We start from the raw sequence: 22,140 nt of genomic DNA on the forward strand, positions 1-22,140 counted from the left end.
AAGTAGCTGAAAATCTTGGACTTTTGCATAGCACGGTTTAAGTTGTCCTGGCAATTTGAAATGTCTGTAGAAATGGAGAGTTTCCATTTGGATGTAACTGATGCTGAGCTTTGTTGATTAAGATCATTGAAAGTGTAGTCTTGGATGCCCCCAAACCGCAGTCCTTAGACTTAGCAGAGCTTTGCTTTGAAAAGGGCCTGTTTAGAGCCCCACAGCACTGCTGCTTTGTTTGCCAACACCCTCACAATAGAGGCAGGAAGACAAGAACCCAGGCCTTCGTTGTTAAGTACTCATTAGTAATTGCTGACCTGCCTTAACAAAGTCCTTATCATAGCCTGTCATCTCATTGCTTGCTTTAACCAACCAACTATATATCCGTCTTGTTTGCTAGCCGCTTTTATGTGTTGACAATACTTGTGACAAATAGTCACTTTTGTAATTACCAGGAGTAAAATCAGTAGGTAATTACTAATTGTTTACGACAGTAGTTCTCAGACTTCAGTGTGCACCAGAATCACCTGAAGTCCTTATTAAAACACACATTTCTGTTTCACGCTCCCAAAGTTATTATTCAGTATATCATGAGAAGGGCTGCTAACTTGCATTTCTGATAGGTTCATGGGGTTGTTGATGCTACAGGTCCGGGGAACCACACTTTGAGAAACACTGGAGTCCAGTGAGCCAGGCGCTGTGTGAGAAACTGGTGTTAGATGTGGTCTCTGTCCTTGGAGAGCCTGCCTTTGATTTGGCATCCGCCTTCTATGTGAAGGCACCTAAGTGTGAGGCTCTGCGGACCAGGAACCAAATGAGTGAGAAGTTCAGAGGAGGGAGAAATCTCCAGGACCAGGGAAGTCAGGAAGGTTTTACAGGAATGTTGTGGTCTTTTGAGCTGAGCACTCAAGGATGAGTGGCACATTCCAGGCAGGAAAACACTTTGATAAAGATGTGGAGGTGGAAATGTCCCAAGACAGTTTCAGTGGGTGGCAAGTAGCTAGTCACTTTGAGTTGATGGGTATTGTATGCTAGTAATTTGAAATAAGATTTGGAAAATAATTGGGCTCATATTGCATTGGACTTTGAGACACTGAAGAGGAAGGGTTTCAGTAGAGGTGGTAGCCATTTGCAGGGCCCTGTTTAGGACTGGAGGAGAAAGGTGGGCGAGGTGGGGAGAGAGTATATAAGATGGAGGCAACCAGCCAGGTGACCTTAACTTCACTATTGGCATTATTCTGCTCCCAACCCTTGAGATTTATTTTTTTCCTTCCATGTTGAGTCGTTAATTAGTTCTGAAAACTAACCATGTTTACCAGTGGTAAACCATTACATGATTACCAGTGGTTCATTGGTAATCTTGACAAGATTAACTGTAATTTTTTTTTTTTTTTTTTAAATAACTTCCTGGAACCAGCAAAAGAGAGACATGGGTGGGTTTTAAAATGCAAAAGTTTGAGAATGTTGGTTTGGGTGGAACTAATGAGAACTTTTGTAGGTGAATGCCTATTTGGACAGGATTATTTGGATTACCAGTTTCAATTTTTTAGCAGAGAGTGATTTTTGTTAGACTTAAAAAAAAAAAAAGAATAAAACTAACTGTAGCAGGCACTATTTAGTGCTTTGGCCTAGTCTCTGTTTTTAAACATAGTAACATGCAGGTAATTCATATGGATTTTGAGATTATTAGGACCTCTAAAAGCATATCTTTAGCAGATGGTCATATTTCTTTTGAAGTTTAAAGGATATTACTATTTCTCAGCTCAGAAAATAAAGATTAAATAATAAGCAATAATTCACCAAGCAATAAACCTGCATTTTCCTTACATCTTTTTTTTTAATGAAAGCATTGTTGATATAAAGTATTATATTGTTACAAGTATACAATACAGTGATTCACAATTCTTAAAGGTTATACTCCACTTATAATTGTTATGAAGTATTGGCTATATTCCCTTTGTTGTATAGTATATCCTTGTAGATTATCCATAATAATTGTACTTCTTGATCCTCTACCCCTATCTTGCCCCTCCCTGTTTCCCTCTCCTCACTGGTAACCACTAGTTTGTTCTCTGTATCTATGAATCTGTTTCTTTTTTTGTTATATTCACTAACTTGTATTTTTTAGATTCTGCTTATAAGTGAGATCATATAATATTTGTCTTTATCTGTCTGATTTATTTCACTTAGCACAATACTCTCCTTCAGGTCCATCCATGTTGCTATAAATGGCAAAATTTCATTTTTTTTTAAATAGCTGAGTAGTGTTCCAGTGTGTGTGTGTATATCCATGTATACATGTATCCATCCATCATCTCTATCCATTCATCTGTTGATGACACTTAGGTTGCTTCCATATCTTGCCAATTGTAAATAATGCTGCTGTGAACATTGGGGTGCATGTATCTTTTTGAATTAATGTGTTTGTTTTTGTTTAGGATGTATTTCAAAGAGTGGAATTGCTGGGTTATATGGTAGTTCTATTTTTAGTTTTTTGAGAAACCTCCATACTGTTCTCCACAGTGGCTGCACCAATTTACATTCCCACTAAGAATATAACACAGTATGTCTTTCCATCTGTGTCATCTTCAGTTTCTTACATCAGTGTCTTATAGTTTTCCAAGTACAGGTCCTTAGCTCCTTAATTAGGTTTATTCCTAGGACTCTTTTTTTTTTTGAAGCAATGATAAATGGGATTTTCCCCTTAATTTCTCTTTCTGGTAGTTCGTTGTTGGTGTTTCTTTACATTCTTAATTGTTTTACTGCTATTTGCTCTTGTTCTAAATTCAGTGCAAGTTTTAAAAATTTTAGTGTAGCACCATAAAAATGAATTTTTTTGATGGGTTTTGATCTGTGTAGGTAAATAAATCTATAATGATAAAGAGAAAAAGGGCAAACATATTACTATCTTGGACATAAGAAAGACTAATTGTGATTCTTAAACAGTTTTTTAATTCCTGTAGGTTTATTATTGTTGTTGGAGCTCCTTTGTGTTTATGCTTTGAAAAGTTTCGTCACTTTCATAAAACTACAAGTTAAAATCGTATCTTTTTGAATTTTAGGTACTTACACTGTGAAATTTTATGATGGAGTAGTTCAGACTGTCAAACATATTCATGTCAAAGCTTTTTCCAAAGATCAGGTGAGAATTGTGGTTTTATGCTTTTGTTGTATGCATAATGCTAATATTGTAGTTTTGTTTCTCAAAGATGCTATATTTGTTCATGATGGCAGATTCTTCCCTTCATCTGACATGATTTCTCCAGAAAGCAATATACAAGTTTTTAGATACTGTTAATGTTTTTCTCTCTCTGCCTTTTCCTTTTCATACAGTCTTCTCTTCTGAAGTGCTAATACTTAAGTACCATTACCTGTTAGGTCTTTTTTCCAAAATACCTGGGGATTCTTCTTTTCTCTCTCCTTGTGCCCTGCCCCCAGAGCTGTTTCCTCTCTTGGGGAACTTGCTGAGTGCTTGAGGACACCCTGAGATGTTCCCTCCGCCTCCTCTGCCTTTGCCTCTAGCTCAGGGCCACGGCCTGGTGGGAGCTGTTTCCTCTCTTGGGGAGTTTGCTGGGCGCTTGAGGACACCCTGCGATGTTCCCTCCTCCTCCTCTGCCTTTGCCTCTAGCTCAGGGCCGCGGCCTGGTGGGGCATGGATTAGTCAGTCGCTTGTGCTGGATGTGCCTGGGTTGAAAAGTTTGTTTTCTCTTGTCCCTTTCACCATCCACGTCTCAGCACAGGTCCTGAGTTTTGACACTATAAAGTGTTGCCTACTTTCTTCATGATTTTTTCCCCTTGTAGTTTATTTTGCATTTATGTCTTAACGAAACAGGCGAGGGGAAAGATTCTGATCGTTACTATTACTTATCTCTGTGGGTGGTTGATGTGGCAGTAATGCTGGAACCTGTTGTCTTACGATCAAATGCTTTTACTTTAATAAATTCTTCTATACATATTTATCATTTTCAAAGCATCATGATACATGATATTGTTAAAGGTAGCCTCAAAAGTGTTTTTTGCCCTTTTCTGGTTTTCCTCTTCAGAAAATAGATAGAATTATAAAGCTTTAGCCCTGAAAATGTTTTCTCTTTGATCATTTGCTTTTCGGGCATCTCAGGAACTACACAGCACTGTATACATTATTTTGGCCTTAAATTTGGCAGTTTTTGTGTTAAGTTTGTGGAATGAGTTAATTTAGACAGAGGACTGAAAAGCTGCAAGATTGTGTCTAGAATCTCCCCAAGTGGAAGGACAGGGCTCCAAATAACATTCAGCTGCTGTCTCTGGTTGATAGTACTCACGGGGCCTTGATTTGGAGATGGGCACCTCACCCTGTGTGGATTGTGGGTCTTCAGTCCTCAATTCCCAGTTGCCTCTGAGTATCTCTTGTCATCTCAGACCTGGCAGGTGGTCAAGCACAGGCCCATGGCTCCTGTTTGTTTTCCTTTCCCAAGAGGACATAGTGTTTTTGATAAATGACTTCTCAGCAAGGCCACTTACAAAGCAAAACTTCTTAAAAAATAATTGTCAATTTTTAAAGCTTTTTTTCATATAGTAATTGCTTCTTTTTTTTTTAAATAGGCATTTACTGCCCTAAATGGTTTGATCATCTATATTTAAGGAACATTTATCTTTTTTTGTACTTATAAAAATATATTTGTTTGCTGTAGAAAATTTAGAAAGCACAGAAAAGCACATTGAAAGTAAAAATTGTTTAATTCTGTCATCTAGATACAGTTGCTCGTAACATTTTGATGTATAGCCTTCTGTATTTTTTAAAAAGATACTTATGTATATATGTATTTCTTTTCCCAATTTGAGTCATATGTTACTGTTCTGTAACTTGCTCTTTTAACACAATAATCTTTTACCAAGTTCCTAAGTCCTGTTTGGGAATATAGCTCTTAATGGCTATATGCTGCTAAGTCACTTCAGTCGTGTCCGACTCTGTGCGACCCCATAGACGGCAGCCCACCAGGCTCCCCCGTCCCTGGGATTCTCCAGGCAAGAACACTGGAGTGGGTTTCCATTTCCTTCTCCAATGCGTGAAAGTGAAGTCGCTCAGTCGTGTCCGACCCTCAGCAACCCCACGGACTGCAGCCTTCCAGGCTCCTCGATCCATGGGATTTTCCAGGCAAGAGTACTGGAGTGGGGTGCCATTGCCTTCTCCGTAATGGCTATATAGTATTTATAATAAGTATATATCCCAACTTTGTGTAACCAGTTTCTTAGTGGTCATTTAAAGATATTTGTAAGTCTGGGTACATAAGTCCAATTATTTTATTAGCAAATTTCATTTCTAGGAATTCATTCTAGTTCAAAAGTAGAAGCGAAGTCTTTTGACCCAAATTGCCAACCCCTCTTCGTGGTGGTTGCAATTTATATTTCTGCCAGCAGTTACTAAGGAGGGCTTGTTCTCAAACCTAGCTGCTTTTAAACGATTTAGAGGACTTGAAAAATGAAATTTCCTCCTAGGCTCTAACCACAAGGATTCTCTTTATTTATTATTTTTCCCCTTGGGACAAATTAAACTTTTACTCACTGCATATTTAGTGAGTAAACTTTTACTCACTGCTTCTTGCTCCTGGCAAAGTTCTGTGTGCCTAGTTTGTGCTTGGTGCTAGGGGTCCCATATAAACTTGATGTGGTGGCCTCTGCTCTTCTCTTGAGGTCTTGGAAGGAAGATACATACACAAAGAAACTTAATTGTAGTTTTAGAAACTCTGGAGCTTTCAGAGCTGGCTTTATTATGAGACAGTAGACAGTGTACTAGGAAACGAGATTTTAAAAGAAAGTAATTTAGGAAAGTAACCAAGAAGTAGTACTTCTTCCTGATGCACAAAAACTCAGTAGCTCAGGAACGTAGTAGGACTGAGCACAGCCTTTACCCAGTAGAGGAAGCAAAGACAGTCTGTTTCTGAGTTGGTCAATCTTTACAGCTTTCCTGTTCAGCCACCAGTTATCAGCTTATTGGGTTCTTCTCTACACAGGACGTCAACTTCTGAAAGACCCTGGGTCAGTATAGTCACGCTTGGGATGACAACAGACAGGGCACGAAGGCATTTTCTTAGAACATCGCTATCAAAAAGATTGCTTCCCAGAAGAGGTCCCTGGGGTAGTTGTCTGTCCCTTTAACTACTTTCCAGTGACTTGTTAATCATACGGGAGATAGCATTGTCTCAGAAGGAATTCAACATGACTCTGTTATTTTCTTTAAACTTAGGACTGGTTCTCAAACCTCAGCATATGGATGGATATTTTCAGTGGTGCTTTCCATTATGTGACCTGAAATATATCCTCTTTTAATTTCTTTTATCTTCATAAGTTTACAAAAAACCACCTGGTTTTATATTTGCAAGTAATCACAAAGTGTGTTTCATCGCTATTTTGCTCATTTTAGAATATTGTGGGTAATGCTAGGCCTAAAGAAACAGAACACAAAAGTCTTCTATCATCTGATAAACGAGAAAAGTTTAAAGAACAGAGAAAACCCACAGCCATTGTGAAGAAAGACAAAGAGGACAAAGCCTTAAAGACAGAAAAGCGAGCCAAGCAGTCTGATAAAGAAGGAAAGTTAATCTGTGCTGAAAAGGGGAAAGCGTCAGAGAAGAGCCTTCCCAAGAACGAGAAGGAAGATAAGGAGAACATTTCAGAAAATGACAGAGAGTATTCTGGAGATGCTCAAGTGGATAAGAAGCCTGAAAATGACATTGTGAAGAGTCCACAGGAAAACTTGAGGGAGCCAAAAAGAAAGCGAGGCCGACCCCCTTCCATTGCTCCTACTGGTGAGTTTCCCAGGTGTGCACTGCAAGAGTGTTCTTTTTGTGGTTCTTTATAACTTTGTTATTTAACCCTTTGTTTCCGTGACTGACCTTGAGTCATCCTGTCACCCGAAAACAAGTCATGTCCGTGGAGCTGAATTTTATGGGAGGCATATATCCAGAGGAACATAAATTTGGGAAACATATTCTTGGCTGGGCTTCTGAGGTGAAAGATAGCTCTTCACTAGATGCTTCAGCTGATATGATAAAACCTAGTAAGCTAAGGCCTTTTGCTTGTGCCAGTTCAAATGATTCACTTCAAGTTAGCTTACCTAGAAACTGGAATCTGGAAATAGTGTTTTCATGAGCAACATGAAAGGGGAAAAAAGAGAGGTGAGTAGGTGTGGGTATCTCTGGAGGAGGTAGGAACAAAAACACTGGACCTGGGAAGGGCGGGTTACATTTGAAATTGAGCTCTCTGAAGAGTGACTATGGATTGGTAATTTTCAATCTAAATGAAAAGCTGAGATGGCTAATTGGTAGAGTCAAGGTTAGAGGATTTAGGGACGAGTACACAATTATTTTAAGAAGTTGAAATCTGGAATTCTTCTAGACTAGCCAAGAAAGAAACAAACCCTGAATTTCTTCCTAAGCCAAACATTCCTTCGCTGGATTGAGTGGCGTGAAAACCTCCCAGGATCTCTGTACTGAACACTGTCTATGATTATGTGGCAGAGGCCTGCAAATATTCTTGGTTATGTGTACTTTACATAAAAACCATGAATCCCTGCCATTTTAAAGTGATACCTGTTTTTTTTCTTATAAGTCTAAATAGCTGCCAAAGATAAATGAAAAATATAAACTATGACATAAAATATATTTTCATCAAAACTGTGGAACTACAGTATGTATGGCTGAATCCCTTCTCTGTCCACCTCAGACTATCACAGCATTGTTAGTCAGCTGTGTTTGTTGTTGTTGTTTAGTCACTACGTTGTGTCTGACTCTTGGGTGACCCCATGGACTGTAGCCCACCAGGCTCCTCTGTCTGTGGGATTTCCTAGGCATGAATACTGGAGTGGGCTGCTGTTTCCTTCTCTAGGGAGTCTTCCTGACTCAGGAACTGAACCCATGTCTTCTACATCGCAGGTGATTTCTTTACCACTGAGCCACCTGGGAAAGCCCTAATTGACTGTACCACAATACAAAATAAAAGGGTAAAAAAAAAAACCCAAAACAAATTATAAAAAACTGTGGAACCACAGCATCAACCCATATGTTGTCCCCTTAATGATGCAGAATGCAAAGCCAGTCTTATCTGTCAATCCAGACAGCAACATCATATGTAATTTTTGTGGAAAAACTCTTATTTACTTCAAATAAATGTATTAGTGCTCATTCCCAGTAGGCAGCCTTCTTACATCTTAGTCCTAATTTTAAGGTATGAAATTGGACAATGGTTTGATTTCTTCCCAGTTGAAATAAGGCACTTCCCCTTTCAGTGGTTGTTTTCACTCTCAAATAGCTCAGCATTGTACCTCTGCTTAACTGGGGCCTAGACTTAGGCTGTCCAGTATGGTAGCTGCTAGCCACTTGTGGTTATTGAGCACTTGAAATGCGGCTATTCTGAATTGAGATGGGGAAACACACACTGGAGGGAATTCCCTGGCTGCCCAGTGGTTAGGACTCCGTGCTTTCACTGCCCAGAGTCTGGGTTCAATCCCTTGTCTGGAAACTAAGATCCCACAAGCCACATGGCATTGCCAAATAAACAAAACACAAAACAAAACCCATAAAACACACTCTGGATTGCAAATAGTACTAAACAACAGCAACAAAAAAAAACCCACCCACGAATGTAGAATATCTCAATAGTTTAAAAATATTGATTACATATTGAAATGATATTTTTGGATACATTGGGTTAAATATGAATTAAATATTCATATTTAAGTATATAAATGTTACTTTTTATATTTACAGAATATTTTATATAAATATAAAATTTAAATCTATTCAGTATAATTCATCTATTTAATATAAATATGTAGCTATTTTAATTATATATTTAACATAAATATAAAATATAAGTTTAAATTATTTTCACTTTTTTAACTTTTTCAAGTGACAACTGAAAATTTAAAATTATCTCTGTGGCTTCCATTTGTGGCTCTCATATTTCTGTTGGACAGCAGTGGTCTAAATTCACTGGCTTTCTCAGTAGGATTCCAACAGAGAATTAAGCTCTAATGCCCAAGGCATCTGTAACCTGTAGTGAACTGACTTCTGCCAGTTGGTGGTGGTACTAGTTATAAACCACTCTTGGGAGAATTAAGAAAATAACCTTTGTTCTGTTTTCAAATGAGGAACCCCTGTTGAGAAGGTCTAGACGTTTTAAACCTCTGTGCAGTGTACCGTTTTATGATGTGGGATGTAAATAAGCAGGCCTTTTTGTGTAAGTGGGAGAAGGGCACTTATTCAAGAAAAGGTAGACAGTGTGAACAGGCAGAAACCTGCTGTGTCCTCACTATAGTTTAGGGAAGAGAGTGAGTATGTGGGACTTGAGCATTCTGAAACAGAATCCCCTTTGGTTACTCTTACAGTGGGTTGTACTCTCTGGAAAGTGTAGACTGGGATACTTGCATTCCAGTCTGCAGACTGCTTCTCTGAAGCCACCTTACTTCACTCAGATTAAAAATGGGGCATTCAGTTTATTGCTTGTATTAAGTGTACGATGTTACACAAGATAGGATCAAATTTAATAGAGAACTGGGGTTTTCCAAGCTTACTGTTAACACTTGTCTGAGCTGTTCCTCTCGTTAGAATCTCTGGAGCAGGATCTGGGAATACTAATTATTAACAACCTTCCCAGATGATTCTTACTGTAAAAAGAATTCATTGTTGGGAAACATTGAATTTCTGCGTGGTTAGCCCCGTTTTGTATATGGTATCAATGTGAAGGCTTGCCAGTATTTCATATACTTCAAATCCGCTTTAAAAATTGCTTGAAATAAGTCAATTGACATGGTGGAGGCTTGAGCTCGCTAGATTATGCAGACCTTACTGGACCCAGATCTGAGCTATTTAGGGAGGGTTGTTTGTATTTAATGTGGAATGTGTGTGATCTCTAAGTTCCCACCCTTGGAACGAAGTACTGTTGGCACATTGAGAAGCTTGAACACACAAAGAACCAAAGAGATCAGCATTCTCATCAGGTTTGCCTCTTCAAAGCTCAACCCTCTGTCCTTTGTACATTTGACATGGCAGATCTGAAGCTTCTGGTCTTAGATGAGTCTTCTCTCTCCCCCTCCTTCTTCCCCTCCCATTTCCTTCCCTCTTCCCTCTCTTCCTTCCCCTGGCTGCTGCTTTCTCTCGTTTCAACCTTCATCAGACCCCGTAGCCCTACCTTTCCTTCAAGCTTCCCAATTTCTTTTCTTTTGTTTTTTATCTTCTGCCTGCCTCTTTGATTCTTATCTTTCCTGATGGGAGAGAACTTCTTAAGCGTTAGGTTTAAAAAATAAAAAGTGAGTACTGTCTAAGGGTTTAGCTTCTGCACTGCTAAAATTATGTCAGTGCTGGATTTGCCAGTGTTAAGCAGCCTTGTCTGGAACATTGGCTATCAAATAGCGTGGTCTCCTGAGATTTTTCTGGAATTATTTTTAAGAGGTTGTAAATGTTGACATTCTCTTTGGTCCCTCAAAACTAGGACCAATGCCAAACTGACCAGTTCAGCAAGTAGAGGCTGAAAATAATAATCAAACTTTAGTCCCAGGGTACAACATTTTAAGAATTAGCCTACATGGTGGATTTCCTGAGTACTGGATAAGCCAAATTTTGATGAGAAGATTTGATGGTTATAAAAATGACTTTACTATTGCCTTTGTACCCTCATATTTTAAAGGAGTCATATTAGGATATTTAAGGACTGGGTTTTAGGAGATCAGTATATGACTAGAGCTGGGTCATAGGAAAGATCACAAAGATTCAGAGGTCAGTCTGCAGGGTGTCAGCATTTCCTATAAGGTAGTAATCTCTCACCCATTTCACTTTTTACTCCTTTTGGCTTAAGTAAGAATGCCCTTTGAGGGTTTATTTATCATGCAACGATTTGTGTGGATGTGTGTGTATATACATATATACCTATATATTATATATATACACACACACATATATATATGTTTTATTTGTATACAGCATGAAAATTGGTCAAAAAAAACTACATATCTTTTTGTGTGTGTGTGGTTTTATATACATTGTAGCTGTGGATTCAAACTCTCAAACTTTGCAACCAATAACATTGGAATTGAGAAGACGGAAAATATCAAAAGGAAATGAAGTCCCGTTAAAACGTCCTCGGCTTGACAAAAATTCATGTGAGTCTTCAGTTTGTGTATGTGTGGCTGGAACTTGACAACCATTGGGTTAGCTCCCCTGTGTCCTTGTTGTCCCCTGGGCCTGATAGACTCTAATGGCTTGTTGATCACAGGGGCTAGTGTGAATGGGATGTGTTTGGATCAGAGGAGTTTTGCTAGAGGGAAAATAAATCCCAAAGCACAAGCTATGTTAATGTTGAGTTCAGTAATGCCGTTTCCATACCCATCTGATTTGGATTCCACTGGAAATTTAATGGCTTAGGAAGTGATGGATTTCATATGCTGAGTGAAACTTTAAATATATATTTATTGATCTTACTCTAGCACAGGGAGCTATATATTTTAAAATAACCTAGTGTAGTGGAAGAGTCTGAAAAAGAGCATATATATGTGCATGAACCTGTATATTCATGCACACCTGAAACTATCACAACATTGTAAATCAACTATACTTCCATTAAAAAAAATGCTATTGATTGATTTTTAAAAAATACCCTATTGGTTCCAGAAAGGACTTGTGATGACTCTAAGGCTCTGTAAACCTTATTGCCTTGGGGTGTTGTTAATACGTACATTTTTATGTTGGAAAGCCCCAAAATAGCACTTGTCAAGTGGGATGTGACCTTGCCCACATATTTTCATATCATAAATCTTTAAATTAGGAAAATTATGTCCTGGCAGAAAGACTGTGCCTTTATTTAAAACTATAAGCCAGGATAAGGTATTTCCTTTCATCATTGATGCCAGAAGTCTGTTTGAAGCCCTTATCAAGGCAGCCAGTCCAGAAATCTGTGTGTGCTAATTCACTTCAGTAGTGTCTGACTCTTTGTGACTCTGTGGACTATAGCCCGCCAGGCTCCTCTGTCCATGAGATTCTCCAGGCAAGAATACTAGAGTGGGTTGCCATTTCCTCCTCCAGGGGATCTTCCCAACACAGGTATTGAACCTGCATCTCTTATGTCTCCTGCATTGGTAGGTGGGTTCTTTACCACTAGCATCTCGTGGGAAGCCCCAGAAATCTGTAGTAGCAGAGTTATTTCTTCTGGTCTCTTGACTGCAACTCTCTTAATGGTTTATAGCCCAGGAAAAGTCAAAAAACTACTCGGAAAACACTGACAAAGACTTATCAAGGAGACGGTCTTCCAGGCTGTCCACTAATGGGACCCACGAAATTCTAGATCCTGACTTGGTTGTATCAGATTTGGTTGATACGGTTAATACTGATCCTTTGCAAAACACTTCATCCAATACCAAGGAATCAGAAGAAGGTGAGTCAGAGTCTGTTCTAGAATGGTCTTGCCAATCTGCTGCCTGTCTGGTGAGAACCTGTCTAAATCAGTCATTGTGTACTGCCTTACACAAGTTTTAGATTGTCTTGAAATCAAGATATTGATTTGGCTGCAGTGTTTCTCATATTATTTTTCACTGAGGATTCACAGACAAACTTTTGTGTGCATTTGTGATTGATTTTGCTTGTGTATGTGAATGTTGGGTTGGAGGTACAGTGCTAAAGAGCCTTGTTCTTCCGTCTTTCTGATGCCATCTTACTCTAGTGCCTCTGCCTTTTTGTTAATATTTCCAGTAGATCCTCCCTTCACTTTAGCTTCTTGTTAGCCTTTTTCTTTGATATGCTTACAACCCTGACTATGTGTGCTAGAGCCTGTGAATGTATTCTTGTATGCTGTGAAGTGAACAGCTTCCTCTAAAAAGACCCTGACTTTATTAGTCTTTTGTGGGACTTTTGGTTCTCAGACTAACTACATGTATATGTTCCCCAATCTTTCTCTTTTTCTTCTAGGTCAGTTGAAATCTCCTTTGGAAGCTGGCCAGGTCTCATCCACAATAACTTGCCACTCCACTGGGGATGGATTGGGGCCTGCAGGCTTGGAGTTGAACTGCAAGTCAATGGGAGAAAACACTATGAAAACAGAACCGGCTTCTCCCCTTGCTGAATTACAAGAGATTTCTACTGTGGCAGGTTCATATTTAGAGTTAACATAATCCACTTATAAAATATGCTTTTGCTTCTGCTTTGATTGTGAACTAAAAAAATGAACTTTCCTAATGTTTTTTTCACCCTTTATTAATAACAATTTCTTATTTTGAAGCTATATACTTAAAAAATGCTATATGCTTGTCTGATATTGCTAATTTGTACTTCCTCTCTTTTCTTGATTTACTGAGGATTTATCAGTTTTGTAAATAATTTCAAAGAACTAACCTTTTGCTTTAGTTTTCTCTATTTAAGAAAAATGTCATTGATTTCTATTTTGATCTTGTTTTCTTTCTTTAAATGTTTCTAGAAATATAGGTCATTGATTAGATCCTTTTTTCTAATATGAGCATTTAAAGTTATAAAATATCCTACTAAGCACTGCTTTAGCTGTATCCTACAAATTTTGATATGTTGTATATTCATTTTCATTCAGTTCAGACTATCTATGATTTATTTGTTGACTGTGTGTTACTTAGAAATATGTTTCATTTCCAAGTGTTAGGTTTTTTTAATAGATACCTTGTTGTTAGCTGATTTCTGATATAATTCCATGATGGTCAAAGAACATACTCTATAGGATTTCAATCTTTATTTGTTTTTATTTTTGGCCATGCCATGGGGGCATGGGAGCTTTTAGTTCCCCTACCGAGGATCAAACCCACACCCTCTGTAGTGAAAGCATGGAATCTTAACCACTGGACTGCCAGGGAATTACCCCAATCTTTATACATTTGCTGTGCTGCTTTTTCTGGTCCAGCATATGATCTGTCTTGATGAATATTCTGTATGCGTTTGAAAAAATTGTGTGTTCTGCCATGGTTGTAAATCTGTCAGTTAGATCAGGGTGGTTGATGGTGTTTTTTCGATACGTTGCCACTGGTTTAGTTTTGTTTTTTCTTTGTGTGTATCTGTTTCTACCAGTTACTAAGAGATGGGTGATTGTGGATTTATCTTTTTCTCCCTTTAATTCTATCAGTCTTGATCCATGAATTTGGAAGTTTTGTTTTTATTTGCATGCATATTTTTAATTGCTATGTCCTCCTAATGAATTGACCCACTTTGTGTTTTGTTTTGGCTGTAAGCCTTGTGGAATGTTCCCTGACCAGGAATTGAACCCGGGCCCTGGCAGTGAAAGCCCCATGAATTCGTGACCATGAATTGCCCTCTTTGTAATGTGAAATATCACTGTATCTTTGGTGGTAGTCTTTTTCTTGACTGTCACACTGCTGCTGCTAAGTCACTTCAGTCATGTCCGACTCTGTGCGACCCGATAGACGGCAGCCCACCAGGCTCCACTGTCCCTGGGATTCTCCAGGCAAGAAGACTGCAGTGGGTTGCCATTCCTTTCTCCAATGCATGAAAGTGAAAAGTGAAAGTGAAGTCGCTCAGTCGTGTCCGACTCTCAGCGACCCCACGGACTGCAGCCTTCCAGGCTCCCCCATCCATGGGACTTTCCAGGCAGGAGTACTGGAGTGGGATGCCATTGCCTTCTCCGGACTGTCACACTATGATGTGCTTAAATTTGTTTTAGTTTCGTGTTTAACCTGCTTGAGAGTCACTGAGCTTGAATATGAAAATTGACTTATTCTTGTTTCCTTTTTCTGATGTTAGAACAGGTACTCCACCTTTCTTTTGCTTTCTATATACATGGTCTGTCTATTTCTGTCTCTTTTCTTTCAATATAACTATGCCTTTAAGTTCAAACTGCCTTTTATAGATAGTTGGGTTTGGATTTTAACTGCATTGTTTAGTTACATTAAATGAAATTAGCGATACGATTGCATTGAGGTCTGCCATTTTGCTTTTTGTTGTGTGTTGATCCTCTGTTTTGTTCTTTTCCTTCTTTCCTATTTTTTCAGGTTAATTGAATTTTTAAAATCCAATTTTAATTCATCTATTAGCTTTAAGCTATACTTCTTAGCATTTGTTTTAGAGGTTACTCTAGGTATTACAATGTATATATGTACTTTTCACAGTTTACTTATAGTTAATATTGAACCATCTTATATAAAATGTTGTGTAATCCATTAACACCCCCTTTTTATGCTCTAGTTATAACATGAATTGAATCTACTTATGCTATAAAGTTGACAGTATAGTATTATAATTTTTGCTCATGTATTTTAAAGAAGATAAAAGAGATAGTGATTTACACATGTATTTACCATATCCACAGTATTCTTCATATCTTTTGTTTTTTATTTATTTTTAACTGGAGGATAATTGCTTTAAAATATTGTATTTGTTTCTGCTGTATATCAGCATGAATCAGCCATAGGTATATGCATGTCCCCTCCCTCTTGAACCTCTCTTCTTTATTTCTTCTTGAAGATTTCTTTTCATGTTAAATTTTCCTTTTGTGTGTGTTTTTTTTTTTTTTTTTCCTGTAGGGCAGGTTTCCTGGTGACACATTGTCTAGGTTTCTGTTTATTTGAACATGACTTTATTTAACTTTCATTCTTAAAGGATATTTTCACTGGATATAGAATTGTGGGTTTACAGTTTTTCTTTCTTTAAATACTTTAAAGTATCACTTCTTTATAATAACATTAAAAATGTTATTCGTTGTCTTCTATTGTTTCTGAATGGAAGTTAGTGATCATTCATACTGTTGTTTTCCCAGACTGTAATGTGTTGTTTTCTTTCTGGCTGCTTTCAAGATTTTCTTTATCTTTGATTTTTAGCAGTTGACTATGACGTGTTAAAATTTGTTTTAGTGCTATATATAACTTGCTTGAAATTTACTGAGTTGAATATGAAAACTGACTTATTTCATCAAATTTATGTGAGACTTTTAGAAACTACCCCACAGGTCACTGGAACTCTGTGGATTTTTATGTTTTTGTTCAGTTTTCCCCCTTCATTTCCAGACTGAAAATTTTTCAATATATTTTCAAATGCTTTTCTCAACTCCACTCTGCTTTTAAGCCCATCCAGTGAATTTTTTTATTTCTAGTACTTTTTAGTTCTGTAATATTCCTTTTATTCACCTATATTCTCTGCTGAGATTTTCAGTCTGTTTACTCATCATAAGCATAGTTTCAATAGCTTTTTAAAAATACCTATCTAACAACATCTAGATTATCCTGAAGTTAATTGCCATTGACTGACTTCACTCTAGGTGACACTTTCCCATTTCTTTGTATCTCTAATGTATTGGATTATAGCCTTTGCATTGTGAGTGATAGGTTGTAGTTTGGATTATGTTATGTTCCTCTGAAGAATAATGATTTCTCTGTTTTAAAGGGAAATTTATTTGAACTCAAAACTCCAGTTTCTTGATATAGACCTTTTTTTATTAATAAAAATCTTTATTGAATTGTTGCAGTATGCTTCTGTTTTATGTTTTCTTTTCTCCTGCAGTGGGCAGAATCTGAAACTTCTGTTCAGTCTTTGAGCTTTAGTTGGTCTTCTTGGAATTCTATAGGTTTGGAGATAAGTCAGAGATCAGACAGAATTTAAATGTATCAAATGAGGCCACCCTTTTGTGGCTGTCTTCTTCCTAAGATTTTACTCCTCACTTTCTAGCTGTTGTCATTGCACTGAACTTTGTCTTCTGTTTCTTCAGCCAATAAGACTCAAGGGTTTTAGCTATGCAGTGCTTCTTACTGGAGCCCACCTTTACATGGAAAGTTTATTTCAAATGTCTGACTCGTGTTTCTGTCTCTCTTTGTTGCTCTTCAGTGCCTTTAGATATTTTTTTCTTTTATATTTTTTCCCCAGAGTTTATAATGGTTGTAATCAAAAGGGTTGTTTCCATGGGAGGTCTTCTACCATTACTGACAGAGAAAACTCTACCTCATGTTAAGAGACACAGTTTAGGTAGTTGCACATATCCATGACTATCACAGAAAGATAAGTACCATGGTTGTGTGTTGCATTAATAGCTATTTGGATGTTATTGGTAGTGCAAAAAAAAATCATAATTTAATGTTATGTTTCTGATAAATGGTTCCTTTTGATGGATATTTAGGTTATTACTAAGCAATAGCAAAGTATTTCAAGCATTAATATAGTAGTCCTTGAACACTTATGAAGAGTCCTGTAGGATATGTTTTTATAAGTATGATTGCTAGATTCAACAGAATGCGTGTTTTAAATTCCGATGACAAATCATCGTTCATAAAAAGACCATTCTGCTTTATATTATGATCAAGAGTGTGGTACAGTACAGAGTGTGGTACGTGTTTTCCCTACAGTCTTGCTATCTGTGGATACTACTCATCTTTTGAATTTTCTTTAATGTAGGTTAACATTGGAAACAAGGTTTACTTTTTAAGTTGTATTTTTTAAAATGAGATTGAACAGTTTTTCATGTTTTATTGAATATTTTAGTCTATTTTTTGTGAATTGTCTTTAAATAGTCTTTGTCCATTTCCTGTAGGATTATTTGTTTTTTATTATTGATTTGCCAAGTTTCCTTTGTATGTTATTGATACAGATCCTTTGTCTTTTGTATATATTGTACTGTATTTTCTCTTGGTCTGTTGCTTGTCTTTTACTTTTAATCATTGTATTTCATAATAATGAAATTTTTAAAAATCTACATCCTTTTTTCCTTGGTACTTAAAAAATATAGTTATGATCATATTCATTAGAGAATAATTGCTTTACAGTGTTGTGTTGGTTTCTGCCATATATCAACATGAATCAGCTATAGGTATACATATGTCTCCTCCCTCTTAAATCTCCCCCTCACCCCAACCCCATTCTAAGATTCTTGATCAACGTTCATCTTTTAAAAAAATTTTTATTTATTCATTTTTGACTCTGCTGGGTTTTCATTGCTTCACATGGACATTTTCTATTGTGGGTGAGCAGAGTTGCTGTGCTCGGGCTTCTCACTATGGTGGCTCCTCTTGTTGCAGAGCACAGGCCATAAGGCGCTTGGGCATCAGTAGTTACAGCTCACAGTCTCAGCTGTCCTGCGGCATGTGGGATCTTCCTGGACCAGGGATTGGACCCATGTGTCCTGCATTGGCTGCCAGATTCTTTACCACTGGACCACCAGTGAAGTCCCCAGTGTTCCTCTTTAAAAAGTTGTTTATTTTATAAAATTTGACTTAACATTAATTGAAAGAGGTAAAGCAGTGGATGAGGGAATTAGTGTGAGTAAATTCTGGTGTTTTCTAAATATCCGTGAAGGCCAAAGGGGGCTTGTAGGATATCCCTCTTCTGGACTATGCTATATTGTGAACTATGGCAGCCTAAGAGAGGAAGACATGGCCTTGTTAGAGAATTTAGCCAGAAACAAGTTATGGAATCAAATGTCTTGAGGGTCTATTGATGATATGGTTTGGGACCCGGGAAGTGTTCCTTTGGTAAACCTGGGTGGTCTGTAACCTTCTTACTTCATGTGTGTGGAGAAGATAGGCTGTGGAGTTCCCAAAGCAGAACTTCTTGGGTGTGTATGGGCCCAGAGGAAGAATGAAGACACTTGTGGAGATTTTTGGGTCGAGCATGGTTCCCTGAAGAAGGATGTGCAGACACACTTTTAGTGAGAGACTCAGGGAAATAGCAGAGATTAAATGAAACTGTCTTCCTGCAGTTAGGGCATGCATGGTGAGAAGACACTGCACATGTGGATGTGGAAGCTCTGGTCATATATCTTTTTTGCTCAGATTGATTAGAGTGTCCTGTTGCCCTGGATAGCAGATGCTGTGCTAATAAGTGTCAGTGATGGAAGATCAGTGCCTGCCTGAAGACCACCTTAATCTGGGAGGTATGATGTTTAAGCTGAATCTTGACAGATGTATAGCACTACCCCATGAGTAACACAGGGAACTAGGTATTCCAGCAGAGGGGACTGTATGAATAGAGGTGTAGCACATCTCTTACTAGGCTCGTTCAAATGGAGAGAAGGTAGTCAGTTGGATATTTAGCGATTTTGTATTTTGACACTGTGTACTTGTGACTTTATTTAATATAAGCTGTCATGAAATCTATACATTTACATACTCATTTGTGTTATACTAAATGTAAATCTAATTTATATATTTAATAATAAATGTAAGATTTGAAATTCTTTGCCTTTCTGGAAGAAAGGCATTACTTTCAAATTTTTCAAACACTAAGAGTAATTTAAATTTGGGAGAATTCCTTGGTGGTCCAGTGGTTACGACCTGGAATGTGTTCAATCGACCTGGCCCTGGTTCAGTCCCTGTTCCAGGAACTAAGATCCTGCAAGGTGCTCAGTGCAGCAAAAAACAAAAAAAGAGTAATTTAAATTATAAATAGAAAATTTTACAATGTTAAAATTAATGACATTTAAATAGTTTTGTTTTTATAAGACTTTTATACCATGATGACTGTATGTGTACAGAATTTATACTTTTATGTGGATAATTTCAATTTAGGTTGGAGGGGCAGGTTTTTGTTGTTGATCAGATTCTATGTAGCTGGCATGAATGCAGTGGCAGAGCAGTTCTTTGAAAATTGTAAACTGAAAGTATTCAAGGGTCACTTCTGGCTCATGCCTTTGGTCTTCTGTTCCACTGGTGCACAGTGTTGTGCCTCGGGCTTGTGGGCTTGTGGGTACCAAGGATCCTCTCCTTTCTTGCTGAGCCTCTTCTCAATGGCAGGGCTTCTCTCCTCAGCCGACTTTTTCTCCTTTGGGAGGGATTATTAGACTTGATGTGCAAATTTGGTGGAAATTTAATCTCAGAATTTAGAAGTCTCTTTTGGCGTGGAGAACTCTCTATCACAGCCACGTCCCTTAGCTCAGCAGACTGAGCTCTTCATTATGTTGTCTTAAGGGTGATGTTAATGTTAGACGTCACTTGGCAATGAATTGTTCTTCACCACTAGGAAATACGCTGTGCAGAGGAGATGAGTGAGGAGATGAGGTTAGAGGCTAAATCCCAGTGCTTGTTTTAAAGTTTGCACACACATGCAGTTTCTGTCTCATGTCAGTTAATTTAGCCACATCTCAGGTTTGTGGCGAAGATAGAAATAAGGTAAAATGAAGGTGGGACAGGGAAGTCTTGGAAAAGATGGTGGGAAGATTTCATGTTGTTTTGTTTCTTGAGGTTGCATGGAGGATTTTCTAGGGAATAATTTTGAAACCATGGCAACTAACTGAAGTACTTGCCTGTTTGCAAGAGAGTGTGTAGTAGAGTTAGTGGTGTGATTACCTGGAGCTTGAGCTAGGAGGAGTAAATGCAGCATGGATACCGTTACTTTTTTCTTTTGGAAGAAGCTCTAAGCTATTTGTTTTATGGCTTAAATGTCAAGAGGGGAATGCAGTTGAAATTGTTCTACTTGAATAGGAATTTATTCAGAAATTAGAATATATGCCCTGAGAAGTTAGGTTATTCTCTAAACCTCAGCCCAGCCTATTTGGTCATTCACAGATAACCAGGGCTGTTTGAAAATGGACTGTAGTCCATTCATTAATTTTGCATGCATGCTCAATTGCAAAGTCATGTCCACCTCTTTGTGACCCTATGTATGGTAGCCTGCCAGGCTCCTCTGTCCGTGGGATTTCCCCAGCAAGTATACTGGAGTGGGTTGCCATTTCCTTCTCCAGAGGCTATTCCTGACCCAGGGATTGAACCTGCGTCTCCTGCTTTGACAGACGGATTCTTTACCACTGAACCTCCAGGGAAACCCATTCATTCATTTTAGTCAATGAATACTTAACAAGTGCCTACTAAGCGCCAGACTCTATTCTAAGCTGTGTCATTTGTGAATATTCTAAATGAACCATAAACAAGAGAGAAAACTAAATAAAAGTGCAGGCTTATTCACCTAATTTTTTCTTTTTTTTTTAAACCGAGTACCTGTTAGAAATCGGACATTGCCACATGGTCTAGTGTTCCACTGATATGTTATCAGTTATAAAATGAATGGGAAGTTACTTGTCACTGAACTATTAAAAGTTTACAGATGATTTACTTGCAAATTAACCAGGTTAGTTTCAGAGTAATGCCTATAGTAGTTTTTGTAAATGATTTATTTTTAAATTAACTTGTTCTGGTTTAGTGTAGTGCTTATAATTGTTAGATTTCAGGCACCTGTGTTCTCTGTTTTCTTGAGTAAGAGAGTCATAGACTTAGAGGCATTGTAGTTTGGGAAGTTGGGAGTGTCTGTGATCTGTCATCAGACATGTCCTGGTGGAACACTGGCTGAGAATTGATTGTTCTTTTGGGGTTAGAGAAATGAATGAGACATCTGCTCATTGCCCTTGTAGGTCTTTCTGTCATGAGGCATGAATGAGATTGTATTATAAGAGAGAAAGTAAGGTGGTGTCATGAGAAATACTTAAAACTTTAAGAAGAGAAGACTGCCAGTGATAATGTGTGCCTGTCACATGGAAGTTGAACTCAGGATTCTCTTGTTTGAGTCCTATTGCCTGAGAACAAATACTGTATGCTTGGGAGTGAATACTATACCTCTTACTGTATGCCTAGGAGCTCTGCTAGCTATCAATGGGACGCTCTTGGTTTTAGGGTACATTAAGTGCTCTTTGGACCTGACATCTGGATACAGGTGATGTTTAGGTTAATAGTTTGAGGGTAGGGGTGGAAGAATATGGAACTTGACAGGGCTTTGAAGGATGAGTAGCAGTTAGGCATTTGGAGATGAAGACAGAACAGCATCAATAGTATAATCACAGGGTCTTTTCTGAGACTATTAGGTGTGCTTTCTGACTTAATTGAAGGCTTCCTGAAGTGGACTAAGGCTGAGCAGGTAAGTCGGTACCAAACAGATAGCTGCTTTGAGTTGCTTTCTTGTTTGTGAATCTATTGAAATGCTTCGTTTGCAGGATAGAGAGAGCTGTCAGTTCACTTGAATCTCTCTGTTGGTAAGGTTGCATTCCTCCTACTTAGCTGTTCTGTGGCCTTAAGGTATTTTAAAGTTTTTTTTTTTTTCCTATTAATTGTTTGACAATATTTACCCTTGAATATTTTGATGTATATTTCCTTAAAAACAAAAAAAGACAGCATTCTCTTATGTTACCACAATTATCAAAATCTGGACCTTATTCAAACTCCACTAGGGATTTCATTGGTACTTT

At 37.9% G+C, this 22,140-nt stretch overlaps 1 protein-coding gene across 15 annotated transcripts in view; it reads left to right on the forward strand.

Annotated features, from left to right (window-relative positions):
* PHF20 (PHD finger protein 20) overlaps positions 1 to 22,140 on the forward strand; it is a 135,527-nt gene that overhangs the window by 54,150 nt on the left and 59,237 nt on the right. For 13 of the 15 annotated variants that reach the window (XM_060397750.1, XM_060397753.1, XM_060397751.1 and 10 more), the window contains 5 exons: positions 3,054 to 3,133; positions 6,392 to 6,776; positions 11,012 to 11,125; positions 12,205 to 12,393; positions 12,924 to 13,103. In XM_060397750.1, the coding sequence (XP_060253733.1) occupies positions 3,054 to 3,133; positions 6,392 to 6,776; positions 11,012 to 11,125; positions 12,205 to 12,393; positions 12,924 to 13,103 (948 nt within the window). The remainder of the gene's footprint in view (positions 1 to 3,053; positions 3,134 to 6,391; positions 6,777 to 11,011; positions 11,126 to 12,204; positions 12,394 to 12,923; positions 13,104 to 22,140) is intronic. The other 2 variants (XM_060397756.1, XM_027977138.2) reach the window with 1 other exon arrangement.

Source organism: Ovis aries, chromosome 13 (assembly GCF_016772045.2).
Source record: "Ovis aries strain OAR_USU_Benz2616 breed Rambouillet chromosome 13, ARS-UI_Ramb_v3.0, whole genome shotgun sequence".
NCBI lineage: Eukaryota > Metazoa > Chordata > Mammalia > Artiodactyla > Bovidae > Ovis > Ovis aries.